The 27,823-nt window shown below is 42.5% G+C and overlaps 2 protein-coding genes across 5 annotated transcripts in view; one reads left to right on the forward strand and one right to left on the reverse strand.

Moving 5' to 3' along the window:
* The window catches only part of LOC140185675 (catenin alpha-3-like), a 1,719,142-nt gene that overhangs the window by 400,882 nt on the left and 1,290,437 nt on the right, over positions 1-27,823 (forward strand). The gene's annotated exons all lie outside the window — the stretch shown is intronic.
* LOC140185676 (leucine-rich repeat transmembrane neuronal protein 3-like) overlaps positions 14,062-27,823 on the reverse strand; it is a 335,256-nt gene continuing 321,494 nt past the window's right edge. Inside the window, exon 3 of the mRNA XM_072239179.1 lies at positions 14,062-14,563. Within this exon, the coding sequence (XP_072095280.1) occupies positions 14,363-14,563 (201 nt within the window). The 3' untranslated portion in view covers positions 14,062-14,362. The remainder of the gene's footprint in view (positions 14,564-27,823) is intronic.

A 27,823-nucleotide genomic window follows, 5' to 3' on the forward strand; every position in this document is an offset into this window, starting at 1 on the left:
AGTACTCAAGGCCGTGTACTTAGACTTCTGCTCTACTTGTTTTACATTTATGACTGTGAGGCTAAGCACAGCTCCAATGCCATATTCAAGTTTGCTGATGACACCACTGTTGTAGGCTGAATCAAAGGTGGTGGTGAATCAGCATATGCAAAAGAGATTGAAAATCTGGCTGAGTAGTGCAACGGCAACCTCTTATTCAATTCCAGCAAGACCAAGGAGCTGATTATTGACGTCAGGAGGAAGAAACCAGAGATCCACGAGCCAGTCTTCATTGGAGGATCAGAGGTGGAGATGGCCAGCAATTTTAAATTCCTCAGTGTTATCATTTTGGAGCACCTGTCCTGGGCCTCGCACATATGCTCAATTGTGAAGAAAGCACGGCAGCATCTCCACTCCCTTAGGAGTTTGCAAAGATTCAGCAAGACATCTAAAAATTTGACACACTTCTATAGATATGTAGTGGAGAGTTTTTGACTGACTGCGTCACAGCCTAGTATGGTAACATCAATGGCCTTGGATGGAAAATCCTACAAAAAGTAGTGGATACAGACAGGTCCATCATGGGTAAAACCCTCTTTACTATTGAGCACATCTACACAAAGTGTTGTCGCAGGAAAGCAGCATCCATCAATAGGGACCCCCGCCACCCAGGTCATGCTCTCTTTTTGCCAGCCTCAGGACTCACTCCATCAGGGTCAGGAAGAGTTGCTAGCCCTCAACCATCAGGCTTGTGAACCAAAGGGGTTAACTACACTCAACTTCACTTGCCCCATCACTGTAATGTTTCCACAACCGATGGACTCACTTTCAAAGACTCCATCTCATGTTCTGGATACTTATTGCTTACTTACCTATTATTATTATTCCTTTATTTTTGTAAACAGTTTGTTGTGTTTTGCATGTTGGTTGAATGCCCAAGTTGGTGCAGTCTTTCATTGATTCTATTCTGGATTTATTGAGTATTTCCACAAGAAAATGAATCTCAGGGTTGTCTATGGTGACACTCATGTACTTTGATAATAAATTTACTTTGAACTTCAATCTTGTTAAACGCCTTACTAAACTCCAGATCCACTGCTCTATCTTCATCAGTTTGCTTTGTCACTTCCTCAAAGAATTCAATCAGGCCGCAAGGCACATCCTACCCTTCACAAAATCACTCTGACTATGCCTAATCAGACTATGCTTCTCCACATCTTCACAACTCCTGTCTCTAAGAATCCTCTCCATTACACCTCTGATGTAAGACACACTAGCCTATAATTCCCATGATTGTCCCTTTTACCTTTCTTGAACAAAGGAATAATATTTTCCACCCTCCAGTCATTTGGACATACTCCTGTGGCCAGTGAGGATGCAAAGCTCATCGCCAAAGGCACAGCAATCTCTTCCATTGCTTCACATGGTAACTAGAGTATATGCCGTCCGGCCCTGGGGACATCTGTCCTAATGTTTTTCAAGAGTTCCATCATATCCTCTTTCTTAATGTCAACATGTTGTAGCATATTAGCCTGTTATACATTGTTCTCACATTTGTTGAAATCCCTCTCACTGGTGAATATTGAAGCAAAGTATTCATTAAGGACCTCCCTTACCTCCTCAGACTCCAGGCATATGTTTCCTCTTCTACCCCTGATAGATCCTTCCCTCACCTCTAGTTATCCTTCTGTTCTTCATGTACATGTAGAACACCCTGTTTTCCATATTCATCCTCACCAAAGCCTGTAATGTCACCTTCCTGCTCTCCTCAGTCTATTCTTCAGCTTCTTCATGGCTACCTTGTAACTCTCTAGAGTCCTGTTTGAACATTGCTCCCTAAACCTTAATCAAGCTTCTTTCTTCCTCTTGAGTAGATGTTCCATATATCTTGTCAATCATGGTTCCTTCACCATACCATCCTTTACCTGCCCATGCAAATGCTCCCTAAACAACCTTACGTTCCAATTGTGTATTTCCTTGAGTACATCTGTTCCCAATATATATTCCTCAGTTACTCCCGAATAGTATCATAATTTACCTCCCCTAATTAAATATTTTCCTGTACTATCTCCTCCTATCCCTGTTGAAGACTACAGTATAGGTTACAGAGTAGTGATCACTGTCTCTGAAACGCTCACCCTAGAAATCTTCACTTGACCCAGATTATTGTCTAGTTCTAGAACCAGCATGGCCTCTCTCTCTAGTCAGCCTGTCTATATATTGTGTCAGGAATCCTTCCTGGACACACTTAACAACTTCTGCTCCATCCAAACATTTGCACTAAGGAGATGTCAATCAATATTTGGGAAGTTGAAGTTGCCCAAGATAACAACCCTGTTATTTGTGCACCTTTTCAAAATCTGCCTCCTGACCTTTTGTTCAGTGCCTCTCTTTCTATTTGGGGGTCTATAGATTACTGTCAATAGAGTGATTGCTCCCTTTCTATTTCTGGCTTCTATCCTCACTAACATAGTGGATGATCCCTTGGTGACATCCTCCCTTGATGCAGTTGTGACACTCTCCCACCTCCTTTACAACCCCACCCGATCCCTTTTTAAACACCAAACCCCTGGAACATCCAGCAGCCATTCCCGCCCTTACGGTAGTTAAGTCTCTGTAATGGCCACAACGTTGTAGTTCCATGTACTGACCCATGCTCTGAGTTTATCAGCATTCTTCCTGATACATCTCACATTAAAATAGACACTTTTCAATCCATTGAAATGACTGCAATCATCACCTCTCCACTGCCTATCCCTCCTTACAGTCTCTCTACATGTTGCATCTACCTTTACGTCAACTGCTTCATCATCTGACCTGTTGCTTTAGTTCCCATCTCGCCTGCTAACTTAGTTTAAACCATCCCCTATCAGGTCTTGCAGATCTCCCTGTAGGGACGTTGGTTTCCCTCAAGTTCAAGTGTAACCTGTCCTTTCTGTCCCTTTCCCTGCTAGTTTTCTTCTTCCCACAAAAGTACTTAGTGGAAAGCCTTGATTAGTTATGCTTCCACCCACTCTCTTGCAGCAACTCTCTGCTTCAAGAAGTTCTTCCTTGCATCATCTTTCACCTGTTGTCTGGAATTGTAAATCTGAACCATCTACTGATGCCATCATTCTTTTCAAATGCAATACAAAAAAGCTGTTGTCAACAATGGTGACCATAAAACCACTGAGTTGCTGTAGAAACCCACATCTGGAACATTTTGGGAACTCGCAGCACAGAAAGGAGGCATTTGGGCCATCATGGCAATGAAATATGTCTGCTCCCTGCTCCACATTTCCAGGCACCATTTTGGTTCAATAGGCACAAAGCTAGGTTCCAGAGCCAATGGATGAGTTAGACTGAAGGGTGCTTTACCTCATCTCTTTATAATTCCATCAATCAACTTAAATCTATGCCCCCAAATTACTGACTACTCTGCAAAGTGACTAATATCCTTCCTAAGCTCCCTGGGTCCTTCAGCATCTTATGCACCTTAATTAACCCTCTCCTTGTTCCAAGGAAACAACCCAGGCCTCGTCAGTTCCTCCGGATTTCTTTAAGTCATCAGCACTCCTAACACCCTTGCAAATCTTTTCTGCACCCTGTAGTGCCAAGACATCTTTCTCAAATGGTGCACCATTTTCTAGCTGTGGCAAGACTAATAAGGTCTGCCTCCTCTTGTACATATTCTTTGCCTCTGGTGTTAATGAAAATCTTCTATGCTTTATAATCTCAGGTCTACCTGTTCTGTTATCTTCAGGGATTTGTTGACATTCTCAGAGTCTTTCAGTTCCTCTACACTTCTTGTTTTCCTGTAATTATGGTGTGAATTCTTCTACCTCGTTTGCTCTTCTCAGCCACATTAACCTTCGGGGCAGAATTCTATTTGGCACTTCTCGGCTCACCTCACCAGTCTATTAATATCTCACTGTAACCTTGGCCCTTCCTCCTTATCGTCGAGCCCACTGCCTATATTGGTAATGTTGCCAACCTCTTGATCGCGCCCCTATATTTATATCCAACTTATTTAAATATACCACTGTAAGTAAGGCCCTGGTAATGATCCCTGCGGGATCCCACAGTTTCCAGCTTTCCCCTAATTAAAACTCTTTGACCATTATAGTACTTTTGCTCCAAATGACTCACTTTTTAAATTCTACTCAAAGTACTTTCTTGTTCCTTTTTAAATTTTCAGTCTGCCAGGTCAGACATGCTTCTCTGATTGGCTCTCATTGTAGCTCCTTTAAGAATTCAATTAAACGGGTAGTGGAAGGTCATTACAAATTGAATAGCAGAAGGTGTTACAAACTTAACAGCAGATTCTATTCAAATTTGACTGAAGGAACATCTTCTGATCCGGTTACCAAGACTCGTTACAATCTGATCAAGTGCCTTGTTCACCAATGATTCAGATTCACATGTCACAACGAAATATATTGTTTATCACGTGTACATTGAAATGTGACATTTGTGTTAACAACCAACATACCTCGCGATGTGCTGTGGTCAGCCCACTTGTGTTGCCAGACATTCCAGTGCCAATCTAGTGTGTGCACAATGCTTGGCAGAACATAACAGAACACAATAATCAATTAAACAATGACAATAAAATAAGCCCCCTTCCTCTCACCCACCTCCCCCTCCCATTCACATACACGGACAGCTTTCCAACTCAGGACAGGCCTGCAGACTGCCAGGCCTTGGTCATTGGCTACAACTTCCGGACTTCTGATCAACCTTCAGGCTTCGATCTTTGGTGTCAACCCCCAGCACTAGCTGATGATGGGACCTTACAGCTCGAACTCTGAGTGCGCAGGCTGACCGGCCCTCATGCATCCTCATGCCGCATGCTCACTCAGACACCTACTGACCTGGAACAACCCAGCAACTATATGTCCACATCGCTGTCCTTTCGAGTGCAGAGCGGAGGTCTGAACCCCAGATGTCTTTCGTCTCATGTCCACATCGGTGGCCTTTTGAACGCAGTGTGGAGGCCTCAACTCTGGATGTCCTTTGTCACCCAACCACATTGCTGACCTTTAAACATGGAATACGGAGCAAAGGCCTGACCTCTAATTCCCCACATCATCGTCCCTAAACTTTAAACTGACTCCTAACTCCCGTCTCCGTTTCCAAAACCACCATTATGAAGTTAAAAATAGTTAGTTTCATTCATTAAATGTTAGTCACTTCAAGAGGACTAGAATATAAAATTAAGGGTGTAATGCTGAGGCTTCATAAGACATTGGTCAGACCACAATTGCTGTATTCTCAGCAGGTTTGGGCCCCTTATCTGAGAAAGGATGTACTGACATTGGAGTGGGTCCAGAGAAGGTTCACAAGAATAAGCCTCAGAATTCAAGGACATCACTTTAGAACAGAGATGAGGAGGAATTTCTTTAGCCAGAGGATGGCGAATCTGTGGAATTCATTGGCACAGTGTTGAGGCCAAGTCATTACGTATATTTAAAGTGCAGTTTGATAGGTTCTTAATTAGTAAAGGTTGCGGTGAGAAGGCAGGAGAATGGGGTTGAGAAGGATAATAAATGAGTCAGGATGGAATAGTAGAACAGACTTGATAGGCCAAAAGGCCTAATTCAACTCCTATGTTTTATAGTCTTAATTAAGTCTGAGCCACTAACTCAATGGAGACCACAGGTTGGCACCATCTTAAGGGTTTTGTACTGTGTTCAGGGAAGGAAATCTACCATATTCACCCGGTCTGGGACAGCAGATCCAGCAATGTGGCTTTCTTCTAACTGCCCCCTGCAATGTTGTAGCAGGTCATTTTCTTTACAGGGCAATCAGGGACTGAGCATATTCTGGTCTTGCCAGCGATGACTACATTCTATGAACAAATAGTACAGGAGGAATTAAGAAGGACATTGAGCAAAATATTAAGAAGTGAGCGAGTGGCCTTGAAGTTTATGTTTACCACTGTCCTACTGCAATATAATGCCACAAAGCATGAGCCGTCACTTTGGCACAGAAATAATCCTATAACAGGCTGAACAAAGTACGTATGTTATAGGTATTAACTGATTCCTGACCAACTCAAGTCTTGGGTATCATAACTATAACCTTATTTAATCTGAAGCATGTAACCTTCTGCTTAGAACATCCTCCTCTTATGAACATTATAATGTTAGTTTTACGTGCTACCTCAAGTGAGTTTTCTTCATGTACAAATCTCTTTTGCTTATGCCTTCCTAACTGCTCAAAAGTTATCTCTCTCTTCACACGATATCAAACCTATTGTAGTTTCCACTGTATTCAACAGGCCCTTACTGAGTCACTAATGATGAACTGTTCAGGTGGGTCTTTCCAGTGCTGCAGCCCAGAGTGCTAGCATTCAGATAGCTCACCACTCATCTGATCTCAGCTTTTCATTTCCTGGCCATTTTATCATAGCTCTGACTCCCCTCTGTTTCAAAAACCTTCTACCACCCGGAATATACTCAGTAATTTACTCTTGGAGAACTCCAAAGATCGGGCACTTCTTAGAGAAGAAATTCCTCATTTAAAAGGGCATCCCTTCATTCTCAAAACTGCCTCCCACTTCCTGGATGCCTCATAAGGGTAGCTATTTTCTCAGCTTTGTCGAGTCTTGGATGTTTAAATGTTCATTGATGTGGTCTCCTTGAAGCATTCTCTGTTAGCCTGCTCTGATCTATGAATTTGCAGTATTGCGTGCAGTGCTGGACACCTACCTACAGGAACGGTGTAAATAAGGTTGAAAGAATACAGAGAAAATTTACTAGGATGTTGCCGAGTCTGGAGGACCTGAGTTATATGGAAAGAGTAAATAGGTAAAGACTTTATTCCTTGGAAGGTAGAAGATTGAGAGTAGATTTGATTGAGGCATACAAAATTATGAGGGGCATAGATAGGGTAAATGCAAGCTGGTTTTTTCCACTGAAGTGGGGTGGGACTATAATGAACTCATGGGTTAAGGGTGAAAGGTGAGAAGTTTAAGGGAAATGTAAGGGGAAATGTCTTCATTCAGAAGGTGGTGAGAGTGTGGAATGAGCTGCCAGTATAAGTGGTGCACGCCAGCTTGATTTCAACATTTAAGAGAAGTTTGGATAGATACATGGATGGTAGAGGTATGGAGGGCTATGGTCCTGGAGCAGGTCGATAGGAGTAGGCAGTTTAAATGGTTCAGCATGGACTAGATGGGCTGAAGGGCCTCCTTTGGTGTACTTTTCTATGACTCTATTTGGATTATTAATGGGCTTTTGCAGTTTAGTGACGGTGTGACGGAGGGAAGGTATAATGGGAGCTGTTGGTGAAAGGGAAGTAAATAATTCCTCCTCCTCGTTGTGCCCTGCGCTCCTTCACCACTAACACTGCTCCACAAGGAAATGCCTGCTATTGCACTCATTTCTGGGAACAGCAAGCTCGTGCCGAAGCTGAAGTCGGCAAAACAGCCTTCAGCAGCTGCCACAGTGTTCCCTGCAGACCTTACTAATACTTGTACAAAACCAGCAGATGTCAGTCAGCACCTCACTTGCAGGTAGTTTATGTGTTCAGTTTATGAGAGTATAAAAGGTTGTTAGCTGGTCTTTTGATCTCTAGCAGAATTAGACCATTTGGTCCATTGAGACTGCTCCGCTATTCACTCTTGACTGATATTTTATCCTTCTCAATCCCATTCTCCTGCCTTCTCTCCATACCCTTTGACCCTTTACTAATAAAAAAACCTATCAACCTCTGCTTTAAAGATACCCAATGGCTTGGGTTCCACAGCTGTCTCTGGCAATGAATTCTACATACTTAGCCACCCTCTGGCTAAGGAAATTCCTCCTAATTTCTGTTCTAAAGGGATGTCCTTGTATACTGAGTCCCAGTCTTCCCAACTATAAGAATCATTCTCTCCACATCCACTCTATCTTGGCCTTGCAATATTCAATATGTTCCACTGATATCTCCCTCGTTCTTCTAAACACCAGCGAATACAGGCCCAGAGTCGTCAAGCGTTCCTTAGATGTTAACCCTTTCATTCTTGGTGTAATGTTTTTAAAGTTAAAGTCTGTCCCGAGCCTTGTGGCCCATCAGGCTGGTGCTTATGCCGGTTTCTATGGCGTGAAGCGACTGAGAGTATGAGATTCTCCCCCCACCCCCGGATAGGATGCCAGTCTATCGTGAGGTTAACCCCCAGCATTTGGCAGTACCCATTTTCAGTGCTCTGGGTGGACTGGAGCAGTGTGTGGTTAAGTGCCTTGCTCAAAGACACAACACGCTGCCTTGGCCAAGACTCGAACCCATGACCTTCAGATTGTGAGCCCAACGCCCTAACCACTTGGCCATGCGCCACACCCTGGTGTAATGTATGGATCTATTATTTTTAAAGCAATCACCTCCCCCCCCCCCCCCCCCGGGTTAGCACTACATATTGATGTGTTGTCTGTTCATGTGCTGTTGTCTATGAATGCACATTGTCCTGTCTGTCTCTCTCCCTCTCTCTCACTGCAATGTGAATACACCAGTTAAAGCCATCACCCGCGTGCGTGCTTTTATTTAACTGATATGTAGTTGTGCACAGATTCAACAAATTGGCGACGAGTATGATCCTGAATGTCAGAGAATATCACCAGCTGCACCGACAGTTGCGGAACGAAACAGCGAGAGTTAAACAACATGAGAAGTCCGTCACAGATGCTAACAGATGCATGAGTACAGTGCAGAGCAACGGTGAAAGACGCACTGAATTTAGAGCGAAAATAATGTGGTGATGGGTTCAGTTGGGAAAGTTGATGAATTTGATAGCGGTAATGAAGGCTGGGAGTCATATATTGAGATGGTGGATCTATGGTAAGGTGAACAATGTGGAAGAGCAAAAGAAAGCCCCTACACTTCTTAGCTTAATGGGCCCAAGAACATACATACTCTTAGATAACTTAGTAACCTCTGTAAAGCCAGAAAGCAAGATGTTCGACGAAATTGTTACAATTTTACAAAATCACTTGAACCCTAAATAGCTGGTAATAGTTGAGAGATTTGATTTTACAAAAGGATCCTATCAAAAGATGAAAGCTTTTCTGAATACCTTGCAGAACTGCGCAAACTTTCCCAGGACTGTGACTTTACAGATGGACTTTTTGATGGATTAAGGGATAGGCTTGTGTGTGGCATGCATAGTCAAAGCACTCAAATGAGGCTACTGGCAGAAAGAGACCTAACCTTAGAACGGGCATTGACCATTGCAATATCGTTAGAGCCTGCAGCAAAGGGTGCAGCAGAACTGCAGGAAAGGAGGTTAGTATATGAAATGCACAAAATGTTCCTGACTGGTGAAAAAAGCCAAAAGAAAAAGTTTGCAGAAAGTGACACAGACAAGGTCACATAGAAAGAATATGCAAGGCAGACAAAAAGCACAACCGAGTGAAAAGTCTCAACCACAAAACTAAACTAATGCATAAAGTCACCGAATGTGAAACAGAATCAGACAATATAGAGTCTGACAAAGGTGAGCTGTCATGCCTAGAACTGCATAGTAAAACTGAAGCAGATCACAACATTATTTGGATCACAATAGATGTGTCTAGTGTAAGACTGAAAATCGAGCTGAATACAGGGTCAACTTTGTTTATAATTTCAGAGGCTGACCACAACAGTGTTTTCTAAAATACCATTAGAGAAGACTTCAGCGGTGCTAAAGACTTACACAGGTGAAAAGGTGTCTCCCAAAGTCAAACTGAAAGTAAATGCGACGTATGGAGGCCAAACACAACCAATTAGAGCTTTGTGTGTTGAAACCTGGAGAGCCAGCACTTTTCAGACATGAATGGTTGAGAAAAATCCAACTAGACTAACACTCAATCAAAGCTCTCCCTGGGACATCAATAAGCAATGGCAGCCCAAATTGTAGCACTAACCAGAGGCTTGCATAGCTACTTAACGCTAATGAGAAGTTGTTTGAGAAGGGGATTGGTAAACTTGAAGGCATCTAGACCAGAACTGAGCTGGATAAAACAGTAACACCAAGTTTCCAAGACGCATTCGGTGCCTTACACACTACATCCTAAGTTGGAAGTTGAACTGCAGTGCTTGGAGGTGTCATGAATTCTCTCCAAGGCTGAGAGGAGCGATTGGGCCATGCTCATTGTCCCAGTGATCAAGAAGGGGAAGGCCAGAGCTATTCGCATATGTGGGGATTTCAAGGTGAGCATCAACCCAGTGCTGCATACTGTGCAGTATCCCCTGCCTTGAATAGAAGACATTTTTGCATCTTTGGCAGGTGGGGAGAGGTTTTCAAAGATTGACTTGTCACAAGCCTACCTGCAAATGGAGATTGAGGAGTCAAGCAGGAAGTTCCTCACCATCAACACTCACAAGGGTCTGTTCCAGTATAATTGTCTTGTCTTTGGCATTGCATCAGCCCCAGCAACAGCAATGGAACAGGTGCTCCAAGATATCCCAGGAACACAATGTTACCTTGATGACATCATCGTGACTGCCGAAAATGATGAAGAGCACCTCCAGACCCTTGGTGAAGTGCTTAGCAGGCTGAGTGAGTATGGTCTGCATGCAAAGAGAGAGAAATGTGAGTTTTTCAAGAATGAGATCTCATATTGTAGACATGTCATTGACAAGAATAGCTTACATAAGTCACAAGAGACGATTGAAGCAGTACTGCAAGTACCCAAACTGGAAAATATGTCACAGCTCAGGTCATACTTGGACCTTGTAAACTACTGCCACCGGTTTCTCCCAAACATTGCTACAGTGTTGCATCCATTCACTGCACCGTTACAGACAGGAGCAAAGTGGGAATGGTCAGAAAGATGTGAAAGAGCATTCAAGCAAACAAAGAGACTAATGATATCGGATAAACTGCTCATCCATTATGACCCATCTCTGCCGATCAGACTGGTGTGCGATACGTCCCCTTATGGCATCCGAGCCATTTTGTCACACATTATGAAAGATGGATCTGAACACCCGATTGTATTTGCTTCAAGATCACTGATGAGCGCAGAACACAGCTATGCACAGATCGACCAAGACGCCTTTAGTTTAGTATGGGGAATAAAGAAGTTCCACCACCACCTCTATGGACAAAAATTTACTCTAGTGACAGATCACCAGCCCCTTGTGTCCATTTCAGTCCCAGTGATGTCTGCTACCTCATTACAACATTGGGCACTATTCCTAGGAGCCCACTCTTATGACATAGTGCTCAAGGGTATCAAACAACATAGCAATGCTGATGGCTTGTCATGCCTTCTTCTATTGGCAACTGAAGAAGAAAAGTCTTCATACTGTGACCTGGAAGAAGTATTCCACACCACATTGGTGGACCAGTTGCCGGTAACAAATTTGGAAATACAAAGGGAAACAAGGACTGACCTGACATTGTCAAAAGTCTATGAAATCACCACGCAAGGATGGCTAACTCATGGTAACTCTATGTTTCCAGAGTTCTCAGTGTGACGAGAACAACTGTCGGTATGTCAAAGAACACTGATGTACGAATCTCGTGTTGTGGTTCCTTCTAAGCTGCACACCAAAGTGTTAGGGAATCTGCATAAAGGACACCTGGGTGCAGTCACGATGAAGGGTCTCACCCGGAGCTACGTATGGTCACCGGGAATAGATAAACAGATTGAACACTTGGCCAAAAGCATTTCAGGATACCAGAAAGTTCAAAATACATTCCCACAGGCACCTTTACACCCGTGGGAGTGGCTGTTGTCACCATGGCAAAGAATACATATTGACTTTGCTGGGCCATTCATCGACTCCATGTTTCTGATTGCTGTGGATGCTCATTCGAAGTGGGCGGTGGTTAAACAAAGAACTCAACCACATCAGCAAAGACTGTCTCCACCAGAAATGGCTTAGCAGAACACATTGTGAGTGACAATGGACCACAATACATGTCAGAAAAATTCCAACTGTTCATGAAGAAAAATAGCATCAGACATTTCAAGCCAGCTCCTCACCACCCAGCAATGAATGGACTAGCTGAAAGGTTTACCCAAACCTTCAAGAAACCCATTAAAGTGATGGACAAGGGCGACATTCCTCTGCAGCACAAGGTGGACAACTTCCTTCTTGTGTATTGGAATGACAAATCAAACACTTGCAATGCTGTTCATGAACAGGAATCTGAGATCTCACATAGACCTCCTGAAACCAGATCTACAGAGGGAAGTGCAGAATAAACAGTTCAGCCAGTTGCCACGTGAAGCAGCAAGGAGCTTCGAGGTTGGACAGGAAGCCCTTGTACATGATTATGGAGAAGATAAGTGGACACCCGGTAGGATAGCTACAAGAACTGGACCACTGGTGTACACAGTGGATGTTGGAAATCAAACATGGAGATGGCATGTGGAACAGATACTGGATGATCAACTGAAGAACTCACCTGAGTCAATTGCATCCAACAAGATGGACACATTACAGTCACCAGACTTACCTCTCAGTGACGATCATGTCACTGACAGCAATGTGACACCGGAAACTGAGAACATTGTCTTAGACAAGACACCTGCCAAACCTGATGACACTCCACAGGTCCAGAGCCGTCATGCTGAAAGAAACAGAGCACCACCCAAAAGACTGAACCTTTAGAACTGTGAAGTTAGTTATGGACTGTTATTGTGAAATCATGTTTATTTAGAATATAGGTTTATGAAAAAGAAATTGAATGTTTTGTACAGGTACAGTTTTATGTTGCATTAATCTAAATGGGGAGGAAGTGTAATGTATGGATGTATTTCTTTCAGAGCAATGGCCCTTCCCTTAGCACTACTTATTGATCTGTTGGCTGCGCATGTGCTGTTGCCTACGCATGCACATTGCTCTCTCGCTGCAATGTGAATGCTCCAGTTAAAGCCATCACCCATGTGCGTGCTTTTATTTAATTGATATGTAGTTGTGCACAGACACAACACCTGGGATAATTCCTGAAAACCTCCTCTGGACCCTCTCCAATGCCAGCACTTTTTTTCTTAGATATGGAGCCCATAACTGTTCACAATACTTCAAGTGCCGTCTGACCAAAGCCTTATAGAGCCTCAGCATTACATCCTTGCTTTTATGGTTCAGTCCTCTTGAAATGAATGCTGATGTTGTATTTGCCTTCCTCACTACCACCTCAATAGTATGGCTGCTGTCAAATTTTCATTCCCATGGATCAAGATCCCAATCAGCTCTCTCTCTATTGTCCTGAAAGCACTTTCTGTGGAGCATTGTTACAAAATGTTAGAAAGTGTGACTTGCTCAACAAATGTGCATAAATCCCTCAGCCACTTGAATAAAAACAATTTGGTCCTCATGAATATCCATAATCAGGCGCTGTTAAACATTTCTTGTTCCCCTAATATCAGTATTACCCCAGGCTTCCTTTAGTTGAAGTGAATATGATGAAGCCTGATATATTTAAGCCTCTGTCTCTGGGCCTGGAGCCCAAGTGACTGGTTGGAACCAGAATGTAACTTTGCCATTTTTGTTAAACTGTCCTCTACCTTGGGAAATGAGGCTATTTTCTATTATTGTTCCTGTCTTTTGGTGGAGATATGAAAATGGGCTAAACACTGTTGGAAATTCATAGGCAACCCGGTGATTCTGTTCCCCTTCACATTTTACAAGACTGATGAGCTTTAAGTGTTAGAAAAAGTCTAATTATTGCATATTGCTGCTCAGTTGCTTCAGAATATTTCATTTTAACCAGGTCCCAATTGCCTTCCTGTAGAACTCATAATAACTTTGTGAAAAATGCCAAATACTTGATTATGTTTTTATCTGTTGGGGTGACTAAGTGCATAAAGTGGATTACTAACTAATTTTTGCTCCATATAATTACCACACGTACTTAAAGGCAAATACCACAGGACAATGACTTGGATCTGCTTAATGTAAGTCAATGTTGCAGAGAAAACTGGCTAAAAATGACAATTATTTTCTATTTTACAAAAAAAAGAGATCTGTTTTAGTAATAGATTTTAAATAATACAACACATTTTCAATTAGCATTCCAATTCTATAAACACTGAAGACTAACAGACTGAAAATAAATGCACAATTGTCATTAGCTATTTCAGTTTTGTCATTTTCAAAGCATATTCTTTATGAAAAATACTGCATCTTTACACCATGTTAAATAACTCACGTATATACAGGTGGATTGTTAAAGACAAGAATACTGAAGAAAATCTGTACAAGTTCGTTCCTTTCTTTTTTTAAAAAATACTGCACAAATAAAGTCAGTACAAACTAAAACAAAAAAATTTCAGTGAAATCTGCATCACTTTCAGTCTGACCTCTGACAGCAGTATCTCTGCATTAACTATGATTTATGTCCTGGGCCACAGGCCTCCCTTGGTGTCTTTCGGCTCTCTGGGCCTTGTCCTCGTTTAGTCCATCATTGTGGGTGGCCTCAGGCTGGGTTGGGTCACTGAATATGGCTGCCGGAGCATGTCACTGTTGCTATTGTGCTCAGTTCTGTGCCAGGCTCTCTGTGGCTATCTGGAGCGTCCTTGTGGGCCTGCATTTCAAACTGCTTGTGAGCCAGATGTCCCTGATGCACTCCACAACAAGGTAGCGTCGGCTGGTCGTAGGTGAGGAAGGAGGAGACACTCATGGCGATGGGGATCTAGAAGTGGAAGAAAAGACAGTGTAGCTGAAAATAACCACTTTTGGGAGAGGTCTTTTAAACCGTGGCTGTGCTGAGATATTGTGCAACGTGATATGTTTTATCAAAAGCAAAATACTGTGGATCCTGGCTATGTGAAATAAGAACAGGCAGCATCTGTGGAAAAAAGGAATAGTTGATATTTGAAACGTAAGAGATTCTGAAGATGCTGGGGGAGCTCAGCAGGTTAGGCAACATAGTCAATGTTTTGGGCCAAGACCCTTCATTAGGCCTGGGGAGGAAGGGGGAAGAAGCCAGAATAAGAAGGTGAGGGAGGGGAAGAAGACAAGCTGGCAGGTGATAGGTGAAGCCAGGTGAGGGGGGAAGGTAGGTGGGTGGAGGGGGGGGGGGTGAATTAGGAGCTAGGAGGTGATAGGTGGAAAGCGTAAAGTGTTGAGTAAGAAGGAATCTGATAGGAGAGGAGTGTGGAAAGGAAGAGGGGCACCAGAGGGAGGCGAGAGGCAGGTGAAGAGAAGAGAAGGCATAAGACCAGAGCTAGAAATGGGAAAGGGAAAAGAGAAGGGGAAGGGGTGAAAAATCCTGTAAATTAGAGAAATCGATGCTCATGCCATCAGGTTGGAGGCGACCCAGACAGAAGAGTTAATATTGAAGCTGAAGGAAATTTGTGAGATACCGGGAAATACAGTAGAAGGTCTGAGCATAGGAAGAACAAAAGGAGTGGGTGGGAAAGTAAGAATGAAAAAAACAAACAGAATTGTTGGAACAAGAACAAAAGGATGTGAAAATAATCTCAGAATGCCTAAGTGAAATAGCAGTGATTACCATTGTTATGTAAATCAGTTGAGTGCTAATTAAAACAAAACACTGCAGATGCTGAAAATCTAAAAATAAAAAACAGAAAATTCTAGAAATAACTAGCAGGCCAGGCAGCATTGACGAAGAGAGAGAGAGCGAGGAAAGCCTGATCTGTTGATGATAATCAGAAAATAACTCTTCATATTATACCATAATTTTAGTTTTCCACGAGTCCAATATTCTAGTCTGGCACTTGAAATGTGCCTAGGTACAGTCGTACCTTAGATATACAATCAATGGCCACTTTATTAGGTACACCTGCACACATGCTCGTTAATACAAATATCTAATCAGCTAATCATGAGGCATAAATTCAATGCAGAAAAGCATGTAGGCATGTATAAGAGGTTCAGTTGTTGTTTAGACCAAACAGCAGAATGGGGAAGATATGTGACTTTGATCGTTGGTGCTAGATGGGCTGTTTTGACTATCTCAGAAACTGCTGATCTCCTGGGATTCTCACACACAACAGTCTCTAGAGTTTACAGAGAATGGTGCAAAAAACAAAAAAAAAGCATTCACTGAGAAGTGGTCTGTGGGTGAAACCTTGTTAATGAGAGAGGTCAGAGTGTCAACGGTGATCAATCCGATGTAATGAAACAAGTACCACAGTTAATTCTTTTCCACGTTCATTAGCAGCAAGCTACGAGAGAGAACCCTCCTTCTGCACTCTCACAGAGTCAGCCACGGAGTTCTCTCTGCAAAAGCACAGAGATAGAGTTTTTATACCATCTTTCTCACATATGCAGAAAGCAATTCTTTAGCTACCCCTCACAGTCACATGCCCAGCAACAGTGATAGTCAGAGACAAAGGCCACTTGATCACCTCAGACAGAAGTATAAAGATCAGACACCCGGAACAATGTGCGTGATTAGATAGTTGAGAACAAAGTGTAATTAGATCACTACATTCTGCAAGTAAGGCAAGGAAACCAGCGGCATAGTTTAATGGCTAATTTCTTACATGTCAGCAGACAAAGTTAACTCTTTACCATCTCAAGAGAAGTATGGCCAGATAGGTTTCAAGCTGACAGGAAGGTGACAATATCTCAAATAACCAAATAACTCAAATAATTACAACAGTGGTGCGTAGAAGAGCATCTCTGAATGCACAACACATCGAGCCTTGAAGTGGAAGGCCTACAGCAGCAGAAGATCACGAACACACACTCGGTGGCCACTTTAATTGGAACAGGAGATATCTAATGAAGTGGCCACTGAGCAAAGATCATGATTTTGCTGAAAAAAAAGCAGGACATTAGATCTGACCCAAGTTGTTAATATTTGCATCGGCCCATGGAGGTTTGATATGTGCTTAGCTCAGTGAAGGTTTATGAAGTAGAAGATATTGAAAAATTGTTGCTGGTGGCAGAACAATTATTAACCTGAGGATAGTTGCTTGGAGTGGCTATTAAGCTAGGTAAGAGATGGGAATATAAATTCTTTAAGGTTATTAAAAGTGATAATGCAACGGCCAGGCAAAGCTTGGAGACTTGAGTTAAATTTCAGCTTATAATTTATATGTAGCCCATTCATTACCTTTATTATGAATAGCTGCTGTACTTGCTCTCCACTCTTTAAGTAGACTCCATTTTATAAGCAAATTGATTTTACTTCCTTTATAATGGCAATCAGTCTGCTCTGAGCTGTACTCCGACTATTGGCTGTCAATTAAAACTCTATGTTTACACAATGCAGGCTATTTCAGTTTGCGATGCCCTATTGCAAAGGTTTCTGCAGTAATTTACAGGGTAGTAATGTACTGACCTATAGGAAATAAATAGGCCAAAGGAGAAATGGAGGCATGATGGACCAAAAGGCCATTCATTCCGTGAATGCGATACATCTGTGGAACTACACGGCTACAAGACCATAAAACATTGGAGCAGAGTTAAGCCATTTAGTCTATCGAGTCTGCTCCACCGTTCCATCATGACTGATTTATTATCCCTCTCAATCCCATTATCCTGCCTTCTCCCATAACTTTTGATGCCCTGACTAATCAAGAACCTATCAACCTCCGCTTCAAATATACCCAATGACTTCACCTCCACAGCTACCTGTGGCAATGAATTCCAAGAGATTGACCACTCTCTTGTTAAAGAAATTCCCCCTCATCTCTGTTTTAAAGCGATGTCCTATTCTTATGCTGTGCCCTTTGGTACTAAACTCCCCCACTACAGGAAACATCCTCTCTACACCCACTGTATATTGGCCTTCCAAATTTCCATAGGTTTTCAATGAGATCTCTAAACTCCAGTGAGTGCACGCCCAGAGCCATCAAGTGCTCCTCATACATTAACGCTTTCATTCCCAGAATCATTCTTGTGAGCCACTTTTGGACCAGCACACCTTTTCTTTGATAAGGCAATCACAATACTGCAAGTGCAGTCTGCCCAATGCATTATAAAGACTCAGCATTACATCTTTGATTTTATATTCTAGTCTTCCCAAAAGGAATGCTAAATATTAACAATTTGGGTCACATATCAGATACTTAACAAACTTAAATCACTCCTATAAATATTTTGCAGGTTTCTGTATCTGACTTCCTTTCTGGTGAGTCTGTGGTTGGTTCCTGAGAGAGTGGAATAAGCTTTACTCTCGGTGGACATGGTCTAGGATGCCACTCTTTACACAGAGAAAAGCAACCATTGCTCTATTTATTTCAGAAAGCAGATGTAGAATCTTGCCAGAATACAAAATTTCCACAGCAGAAATCGCGGTGGTTCAGAGCATCAATATTCTGTAAGTTGGTGCACACTCAGTTCCTTCCCTCAAAGCCTTCTTAATTTTTACTTTTCAGTAATGTTCTGTTTTTGCTTTCAATACTGGCTGCTGTTGGAGATTTGATTTCCCGTAAAGCATAAGTAAAGTCTGCTGGTTTTTCAGTGAAGGATTGAGCCTTTAGAGCTTCAAAATTAAAAGTGTATTCTTCGCCCGACATTTCATCATGGGCACTAATCTCCCCGCTATCGAGGACATCTTCGAAAGGTAATGCCTCAGAAAGACGGCATCCATCATTAAGGACCCCTACCACAGAAGATGTGCCCTCTTCTCAATACTACCATGGGGGAAGAAGTACGGGATCCTGTAGACGCACACTCAACATTTTCAGACAGCTTCTTCCCCTCCACCATCAGATTTCGGAACAGTCCATGAAAACTTCCTCACTATTTCAGTCTCTTTTGTACTACTTGTTTAATTATATATGTGATATACTATCTATATTTATATATTTCTACACTGTGGGTGACTGCACAATGTGACTCCTCAGATAGTGAAGCAGTTCATATCCAAATGCAGCAGGACCTGGACAATATCCAGGCTCTGCTGACAAGTGGCAAGTAACATTCGAGCCATGCTAGTGCCAGGCAACGACCATCTCCAACAAGAAAAGCTCTAACCATCGTCCCTTGACATTCAGTGGCATCACCATCACTGAATTCCCGACTATCAACATCCTAGAGTTTACAATTGACAGGAAACTGAACTGATCTAGACATATAACCAGAGCAGGTCAAAGGCTAGGAATCCTGTGGCATGTAACTCACCTCCTGACTCCCCAAAGCCTGTCCACCATCTACAAGACTCAGGTCAGGAGTGTAATGGAATACTCGCCACTCGCCTGGATGAGTGCAGCTCCATCAACACTCAAGAAGCTTGACACCATCCAGTATAAGCAGCCAACTTGATTGGTACCTCCTCCACAAGCATCCAAACCCCTCCACCATCGACGAACAGTTGCAGCGGTATGTATTATATACAAGACGCACTGCGACAACGCACCGAAGTTCCTAAGGCAGCATCTTCTAGACCCACGACCACTACCATAGAGAAAGACAAGAAGAGCAGATATCTGGGAACACCACCACTTGGAAATCCCCCTCCAAGTCACTTACCATCCTAACTCAGAAACATATCACTGTTCCTTCTCTGCCACTGGGCCAAGATCATGGAATTCCCTCCCTAATAGCACCGTGGGTGTACCTACACCTCAGTGACTGCAGCGGTTCAAGAAGGCAGCTCATCACCACCTTCTCAAGGGCAACTAGGGATGGGCAATAAATCCTGGCTTACCTGGCGACCCCAACATCCTGTAAGTGAATAACACAAAACAGCAAATGTCACAACTTATGTCGGTGATAATAAACCTGATTCTGATTGTCAGTCAGAGTATGCCACTAGCCTTGGAATGTCACTAAACAGTGATTTATTTAGACTGAATCCAGCAAAGTTAATGGGCTTGATGCTTTTTTCCTTCTGTAAGCTAGATGCAGGCTAGATTTTCCATCACTGGGTATATTATTTGAACACATTTAGCAATAATTTTCTCAGGCAGCGTTGACCAGAGAAAAGGATCTGCTATTGATGGGATGTGGTGACATCAGCAGACTGACTGTATTATTCAATTGTAAGACCATTGAAGCTTGGAATCAAAGCACAATTCAGCACAGAAGGAAGCCAAATGGGCCAATCAGTCTGCTGAGGCCCGTTGGCTGGAGCCCAAGTCTGTGAATCTCTGCAAATTCACTGGAAAAGTCTAAGCCTAATATCTGTGAGCCTGAGCCTGCTGGAGGCTGAAGGTCAGAGGTCGAAGACAGCCTGTCCTGGGGTTGGAGAACTGTGAGAATCATGAATCCTGAATCTGATTCTTAGCAAGAGCAATCCAGATAGTTCCACTCCACAACTCATGGCTGTTTCCTTCAAATTTTTATGTTTCTCGGTGGTTTATCCAATTCTCTTTGAATACTGTATTAGAATGTGTTTCAACCACCTTATCATGCATTTCTGTCCATAACCTAACCATCAGTGAGAGGAAGCTTTCCTTCTGCTGCCATTGTTTCTCCTATCAGTCGCCTGATTTTTCTCCCAGTTTGAGGCCTTACAGCCACTGGAAATACATCTTCTTTATCTGTAATTCTCAACGTATTAATGATTGTAAAGATCTCTATTAATTTCTCTTTTGGCCTTCTCTGCTCTGAACACAATTAACGCTTCTTCATAGTTTTGACCTTAGTGACTCCTCGCCAACTGCACATGGGTTAGGATGGCACCGAACAATGATCCCTCTCGGGTGTCCACGTGTGTGCACTCACACATCTTTTGCTACTAGCGCACAAACGAATTTAAACTGCGCACAGATGGTTGTCACCCTCTACCTTGTTGGCAGGTTAATTATATTTCACGAATCACATGTCTTTTTCTGGTTTCTGATGCAAACGGTATTGACAACGTGGAGTTTGAGGTGATTTGTCTGCAGATTTTAGAACTGATTTATTTATACTGTTTTTATTGAAGAAATTATTGATTCACTATGTCAAATTCCAAAGAAGCAAAGGGCATGAAGTGCAAAAGAACTGCTAGTTAATTTAAAGTGGAATGGTTTTAAACAATGAACAATAAACTGGACTTGGTAGTTTATCATCCTTAGAATAGCTTCAGGTTTGCTTCCACTTAAAAATTCTGTGTGTATGTTAACGCAACACACATCAAAGTTGCTGGTGAACGCAGCAGGCCAGGCAGCACCTCTAGGAAGAGGTACAGTCAACGTTTCGGACTGAGACCCTTCGTCAGGACTAACAGAGATGCCAGAGATGCTGCCTGGCCTGCTGCATTCACCAGCAACTTTGATGTGTGTTGCTTGAATTTCCAGCATCTGCAGAATTCCTCGTGTGTACATGTTGTTGCACTGGGCAAGAATAATGCACAGCACAAGACTTTTGTGCTCACTGGTCATTACAAATTAGAGGGAACATTGGCACTAAATTGCAGCCTCCATTAACACTGCAGCTCAGACAGTTGTTTTTTTAAGTGTGTCGGGATGGTTTTCGGGACAGAAAGGGGAGTTAGTGGTCAGGTTAGGGTTTAGAGAGAGTGATGTGAGGTCGGGCTTCAGTTCTGCGCTCTGCATCCAAATGCCAGTGATATGGACAGCTAATGGAAGGAACCATGGATGTCAGGCTGTCCCAGATCAATGGGTCCTGGGATTGGTTGTCTGTGCAAGTAGGAGGCATGTGGAGGCACGAGGAGGCACAAGGGCCAGTGAGTCAACACGCCCAGAGTTCGAGCCAGAGGTCAGGGTCCGATCACTGGCTTGTCTGGGGATGGATACCGAAGGATTGAAGCCCAAAGGTTGATCAGAAGTCTGGAAATTGAAGCCCAGTGGCTGATGCCTGAATACTGGAGACCTAGAGGCCTGTCCTGGGGGGGGGGGGGGGGGGGGGGGGGGGGGAGAGAGAGAGAGAGAGAGAGAGAGAGTGTGTGTGTGGGGGGGGGGAGGGAAAGGGGCTTGTTTTGCTGTTGTTGTTCTGTTCTTGTTGTGCTCTGTGTTGCCAAGCATTACAGGCATGTTATGTTGGCACCAGAATGTGTGGTGACACGTGAGCTGTCCCCAGCACAACCTTGGGTTTGCTGGTTGTTAATGCAAATGACACATTTCTCTATATATCTAAATGTAAACATGATAAATACCGTAAATCTGTATCTGACTCTGGACTCATTCTGGTCTGCACACTTGCATGAGGCAGTGCAGAAGTCTAGCAAGAGCTGGAGATCAGACCTGTGGCCCCACCTGTGAACCAATCACTAAGCATAGAGTAGAGGGATCTGGATGCACTTCTTACCCATCTCCTCCATCCTACACCAGTTACAGCCAACACATTTAGCACGGCCCCATTCATTTGAATGGTAGTGATGCTCTTCACTAAAAATATTAGTGAAACCTTTTGACTTTTTTAAAGCTGCATTGTAATCAATGTTAATAATTTCATTTAATTTATACCAATTAGATGTTATTAAGCAAATTTATTATTTTTAATTTTGTATAAATAATTTTCAAATATTTACATTCAGTCAGAAGACCAACAGGATGATCACGAGGGGCATATTAGTTTCTGCCTGTTCACCACTTGTGCATGGAGTGAGAGGGTTTGGGACTACTACATCACAAAAATGGAAGCAACACTAGGCTTTGCGGGGCTGGTACAGGGTCTAAATTCAAAGTGCAGAAGGAATCCAGAACAGTCCGTCTCAATGTGACTGGAGCATTTATCTCTCAAATATCTGACAAAGGGTCTTTGACATAAGATGTTAACTACTTCTCTTTTCACAGATGCTGCCTGACCCATTGAGTGCTTCTGCACTTTCCGTTTTTATTTCGGGTTTTAACATTGGCAGTAATTTTATTTCCATGAAGAGAGTGTGCAAAGCTGTGCATACGTTTTGCCATATTTGTCACTGTGAAAGTGGGGGTGTTGAATGTGGCAATGTTTTAGCTACACTAACAAACACAAGACATTCTGCGGGTGCTGGAAATCCAAAGCTACACACACAGAATGCTGGAGGAACACTGTAGGTCAGGTAGCAGCTACGGAAGAGAGTAAACCATCAACACTTTGGGCTGAGGCCCATTTTTCAGCACTTAGAAGGAAGGGGGAAGGTGCCAGAATAAAAAGGTGGGGGGAGGTTTAGAAGTGACAAGAGGACAACATAAGTTAGTGAGGATGTAAAGTAGAAGTGTGTGGAGCTTAAAATGTGCTATTTTAAAACTTGTATTCAATCAAATTGCACATGACATAAAAACAGAGTAAAACAATTATGTTAGCATGTGTTCTCCTGTGGATATGGAATTAGCTTGCCCATAGATGTTTGTAGGTGGAGTGTCTGGAGGTCGATGATCAGTGGTCTTCTGCTGGGATCTGTCCTGGGACCCCTGCTGTTGTGACTTTTATAAATGACTTGAATGTAGAAAGTGGAAGGATGGGGTAGTAAGACTGCAGATGGCATGAAATTTGTCAGTGTTGTGGACAGTGTGGAAAGTTGGAGGTTACAGTGGGACAATGACAGGATGCAGAGCTGGGTTAAGATGTGGCAGGTGGAGTTCAACCTAGAAAAGTGTGTAGTGAATCATTTTAGAATGTCAAATTTGAAGGCAGAATACAGGGTTAATGGCAAGATTCTTAAGTGTGGAGGAACAGAGGGACCTTGGAAGTCCATGTCCACAGATCCCTCAAAGTTGCTGCACAAGTTGATAAAGTTGTTAAGAAGGCATATGGTGTGTTGGCCTTCATTAATCGGGGAATTCAGTTCAAGAGCCGTGAGGTATTGTTGTAGCTTTATAAAATTCCAGTTAGATCACACTTGGAACAGAATGTTCAGTTCTGGTCACCTCACTATAGGAAGGATGTGGAAGCTTTGGAGAGGGTGCAGAGAAGTTTTACCAGTATGCTGCCTGGACTAGAGAGCGTGTCTTACAAGGAAAGGTTGAGTGAGCTAGAGCTTTTTTGTTTGGAGCAAGGGTTTATGAAAGATGACTTGATAGAGGTGAGCAAGGTGACAAGAGGCATGGATCAAGTAGATAGCCACAGATTTTTCGCCCCAGGTAGAAATGGCTAATATGTGGGAGCATAATTTTAAGGTGATTGGAGGAGAAAAGTGGTGTCACAGGTAGATAGGGTCGTAAAGAGAGCTTTTGGTACATTGGCCTTTATTAATCAAAGTATTGAGTATAAGAGCTGGAATGTCATGATGAGGTTGTATAAGGCATTGGTGAGGCAGAATCTGGAGTATTGTGTTCAGTTTTGGTCACCAGATTACAGGAAGGATATAAATAAGGTTGAAAGAGTGCAGAGAAGGTTTACAAGGATGTTGCTGGGACTTGAGAAACTCAGTTACAGAGAAAGGTTGAATAGGTTAGGACTTTATTCCCTGGAGCGTAGAAGAATGAGGGGAGATTTGATAGAGGTATATAAAATTATGATGGGTATTGACAGAGTGAATGCAAGCAGGCTTTTTCCACTGAGGCAAGGGGAAAAAAAAGCAGAGGACATGGGTTGAGGGTGAGGAGGGAAAAGTTTAAAGGGAACATTAGGGGGGGCTTCTTCACACAGAGAGTGGTGGGAGTATGGAATGAGCTGCCAGACGAGGTGGTAAATGCGGGTTCTTTTTTAACATTTAAGAATAAATTGGACAGATACATGGATGGGAGGTGTATGGAGGGATATGGTCCGTGTGCAGGTCAGTGGGACTAGGCAGAAAATGGTTCGGCACAGCCAAGAAGGGCCAAAAGGCCTGTTTCTGTGCTGTAGTTTCTATGGTTCAATGGAGAAGGGGTAAAGGGGATGTCAGAGGTAACACAGAAGGTGGTGGGTGCATGAAAGACCCTGCCAAGGGTGCGGTAGAGGCAGATATATCAGGGGTATTTAAGAAACTCTTGGATAGGCACATGCATGATAGAAAAATGGAGGACTATGTTGGAGGAAAGGGTTAGGTTGATCACAGAGTAGGTTAAAAGGTCAACACAACATCATTGGCCGAAGAGCCTGTACTGTGTCGTAAGATTCTTAATTTCTGTAGTCCAAGTTCAGAACATTGAACATTATGGCATAGTACATTAAATAGTCTGCACACTCAACAAGACTGGGCCATGCACGAAATATTCCTTCTTCATCCAAACTGGTCTGTAGACCTACCCATCGCTGTCTAGAGGAAAATATATCCCACATTCTCCTCCTTTCGTCCTCAATTCTCCCCACCATTTCTCTATATTTCTATTAACATCATTATTTCCAGTTCCTGTAAATTTTCTCCAAGATTGAGGAATTTTAATTCTGTTTTCCTGGAGGAGCTTAATCTGACACTGAGTCTTTGTATTGATGGTAAAACTAATTCCATACAGTGGGCATTCATCCCTGTGAATGCTGTTTGACCTCACAAATTTGCACCTGCACCTTCAGTGGTTCTGTGAAACAACAGGGCAAGGACAACAGATTGCCCATATTGTGTAACTGGTTTGAAATGAATAATCAACTACCAGTACCTGTTGCATTTTGTTATGTCCGAGCCTCCAGTGAGCCAGTCTTTAACTGGATGACCAGGGGCTACCTACTGCTCGTGATAGGCATACTGTATAATCTTGCACCCCAAATGAGCAGACTTCTCTAGGTCACCGAGGGCTGATTTAAATAGCCAAACAATTTACTTTAATATAAAAACCAGGCCTCATAATGAATTGAGATGAATGTAAACAATGGGATAAAATTCAATTTATGGCCCATAGACTTCACATTAGACTTTTGAAAAATGCAACAGCTCCTGAAATATTTATAAATACCACAGCTTTGGATCGTTAATGAAAAGAGATTGCAACAAAAGAGCTCAAATCTATTAGTTCCATTAAGGGGAGGGGGTTAAAATAATATATTCGAATTAACTGTGCAGCGCTACAAACCTGATGAATAATTTAAAGTGACATTGAAATACTGTAATCCTTCTGGTGATCTTGGTGTATACGCTGTAATGTTTGGGGACACAAAGCACTGTGAATCTTGCCATGTATTTAACTGCATTCACCTTCGTCATTGACACAATGGCTGCAAGTACTTGACCTACACCAGTTCACCATGCTGTGCATCTGACATGCCAGGTTCTAATCCAAATTTTGCAGATTACTGATCTGACTAGGTAGATTACAGATTTGGCTAGAAAGATCTGGCTAAATATATGACATTTCTATCTGGTTGGGTTACATGTTTAGATATGTTCATAGTTGCCAGCATCTCTAAAGGATTATGCAAAGTTATGAAGAAGGCACAACAATGGCTAAATTTCTCGGAGTTTGGAGAGATTTGCTATACCACCAAATAACTCGAGCAAATTTCTACAGATGAACCATGCATTCTGTCTGGTAAGGGAGAGACCACTGCACAAGATTGGAAAAAGCTGTAGAGGATTGTAAACTCAGCCTCCCAACCATCAAGAGCATCTTCAAAACACAATGCCTCAAAAACGCAGCATCCATCATTAAGGACCCCACCTAAGACATGCCCTTTTCTCGTTACTATCGCTAGGGAAGATCCTGAACAGTCACACTCAAATGTTTTAGGCCCACCACCGAGAGCGTGAACGGTTGGACACACAGGCTGGATTGAAGCCGCGGGGTCCAGGCCCCAGAGAGTATCGATGTGACTGAACACGATGTTTGGATGGAGATTAACAGGCTGAATCGAGGCGGTGAAGTCCGGCGTATACAAGTGGCAGATCCCGTTGTTCAGATGGAGAGTTAAGCACTGGGACAGATTGGGAAGGTCATGGTGATGGGGCCTGAGGTGAGGTACAGGCTGATTAAGATCGCTGCTCCGCGATGTTTAATTGGCTCTGCACTGAACCATGCATTTTGAACTTTCTTGTGGACTTCAGTTCAGAAACACTATTTTCTTGTAGTTAATATATGCATAATTTTTTTTCATTGCACATTGGATGTTTGATGGTCTTTTTTATGGGTTATTTTATTCTTTTATTTTCTTATGGGCATGATGTGGTTTTTTAATTCTCTACACATTAGGTGTTAGACAGTCTTTTTTCATATATATGGGATTTGTTTTTTGGGTTTCATTGTTTCGTGGCTGCCTGTTAGGAGATGAATCTCAAGGTTGTATAATGTATACATACTTCGATAATAAATAAATTTTGAACTTTGAGGAACAACTTATTCCCCTCGGCTGTCAAATTTCTGACTGGCCAATGAACCCACAAACACTACCTCACTATTCTGCTTTCTTTTAGCATTACCTATTTAAATTTTGAATATATTTTTCTTATTGTAATTAGTAGTATATGTTATATCTTGCACTATATTGCTGCCACAGAACAACAAATTTCACAACATACTTTATGTCAGTGTCAGTAACCTGATTCTGATTCTGATCCAGACAGTCCCATTATGGATCTCAGTAGGTTTGCTGCAGCTCTGTCCGGAGTGATTACAGATTTAGGTCAGCAGGTTATAATTTTGGCATGCTTTAGATCACAGCCAGATTACATAATCAATGAGAAAGATTGCTGATTGGGTCAAAACACTGGCATTGTAAACTGAAAATACTGCAGAGTTCAATTTTGATCTTGCCACTTGGAATGTTTTGCAATGGACTTTAACAGAATACTTTAGTGCATCTTAATCGATCACTTTCTTATATGAAATACATTTCTATAAATTATTGTGCTTCTGAATATGATTTAATACTGATGTGAATCAATTGATCAAATTATAAATTCATTGTTATGACAATAACAAAAACATCCTTTCGTGTGAAAAAATTCTTATGGAGCATTGTAACCACAAATTTTCATTTCTTCCATCTGCAGTGAAGATCCATAAATAATTATGTTCAGTTTCTGAGGAGGTGAATAGTAATTATGACAGAGGACAATCTCTGCTGACAGGAAGTGTAAACAGAGAATCTACATCTGATTCATCCTGGAAGGAGCAAGCAGGTTTGAAGCAGGCCCAACGGAATGAACAACCATTCCCTGTGCAGCTGGCTGAATTTGCTGGATGTGCAGTTAATGCAGCCAACAGGCAGTCTGCAACAATTGCCATTGATCAGTAGATTCCAGAAATTTAGA

Source organism: Mobula birostris, chromosome 21, assembly GCF_030028105.1.
Source record: "Mobula birostris isolate sMobBir1 chromosome 21, sMobBir1.hap1, whole genome shotgun sequence".
In the NCBI taxonomy this organism is placed as follows: Eukaryota; Metazoa; Chordata; class Chondrichthyes; order Myliobatiformes; family Myliobatidae; genus Mobula; species Mobula birostris.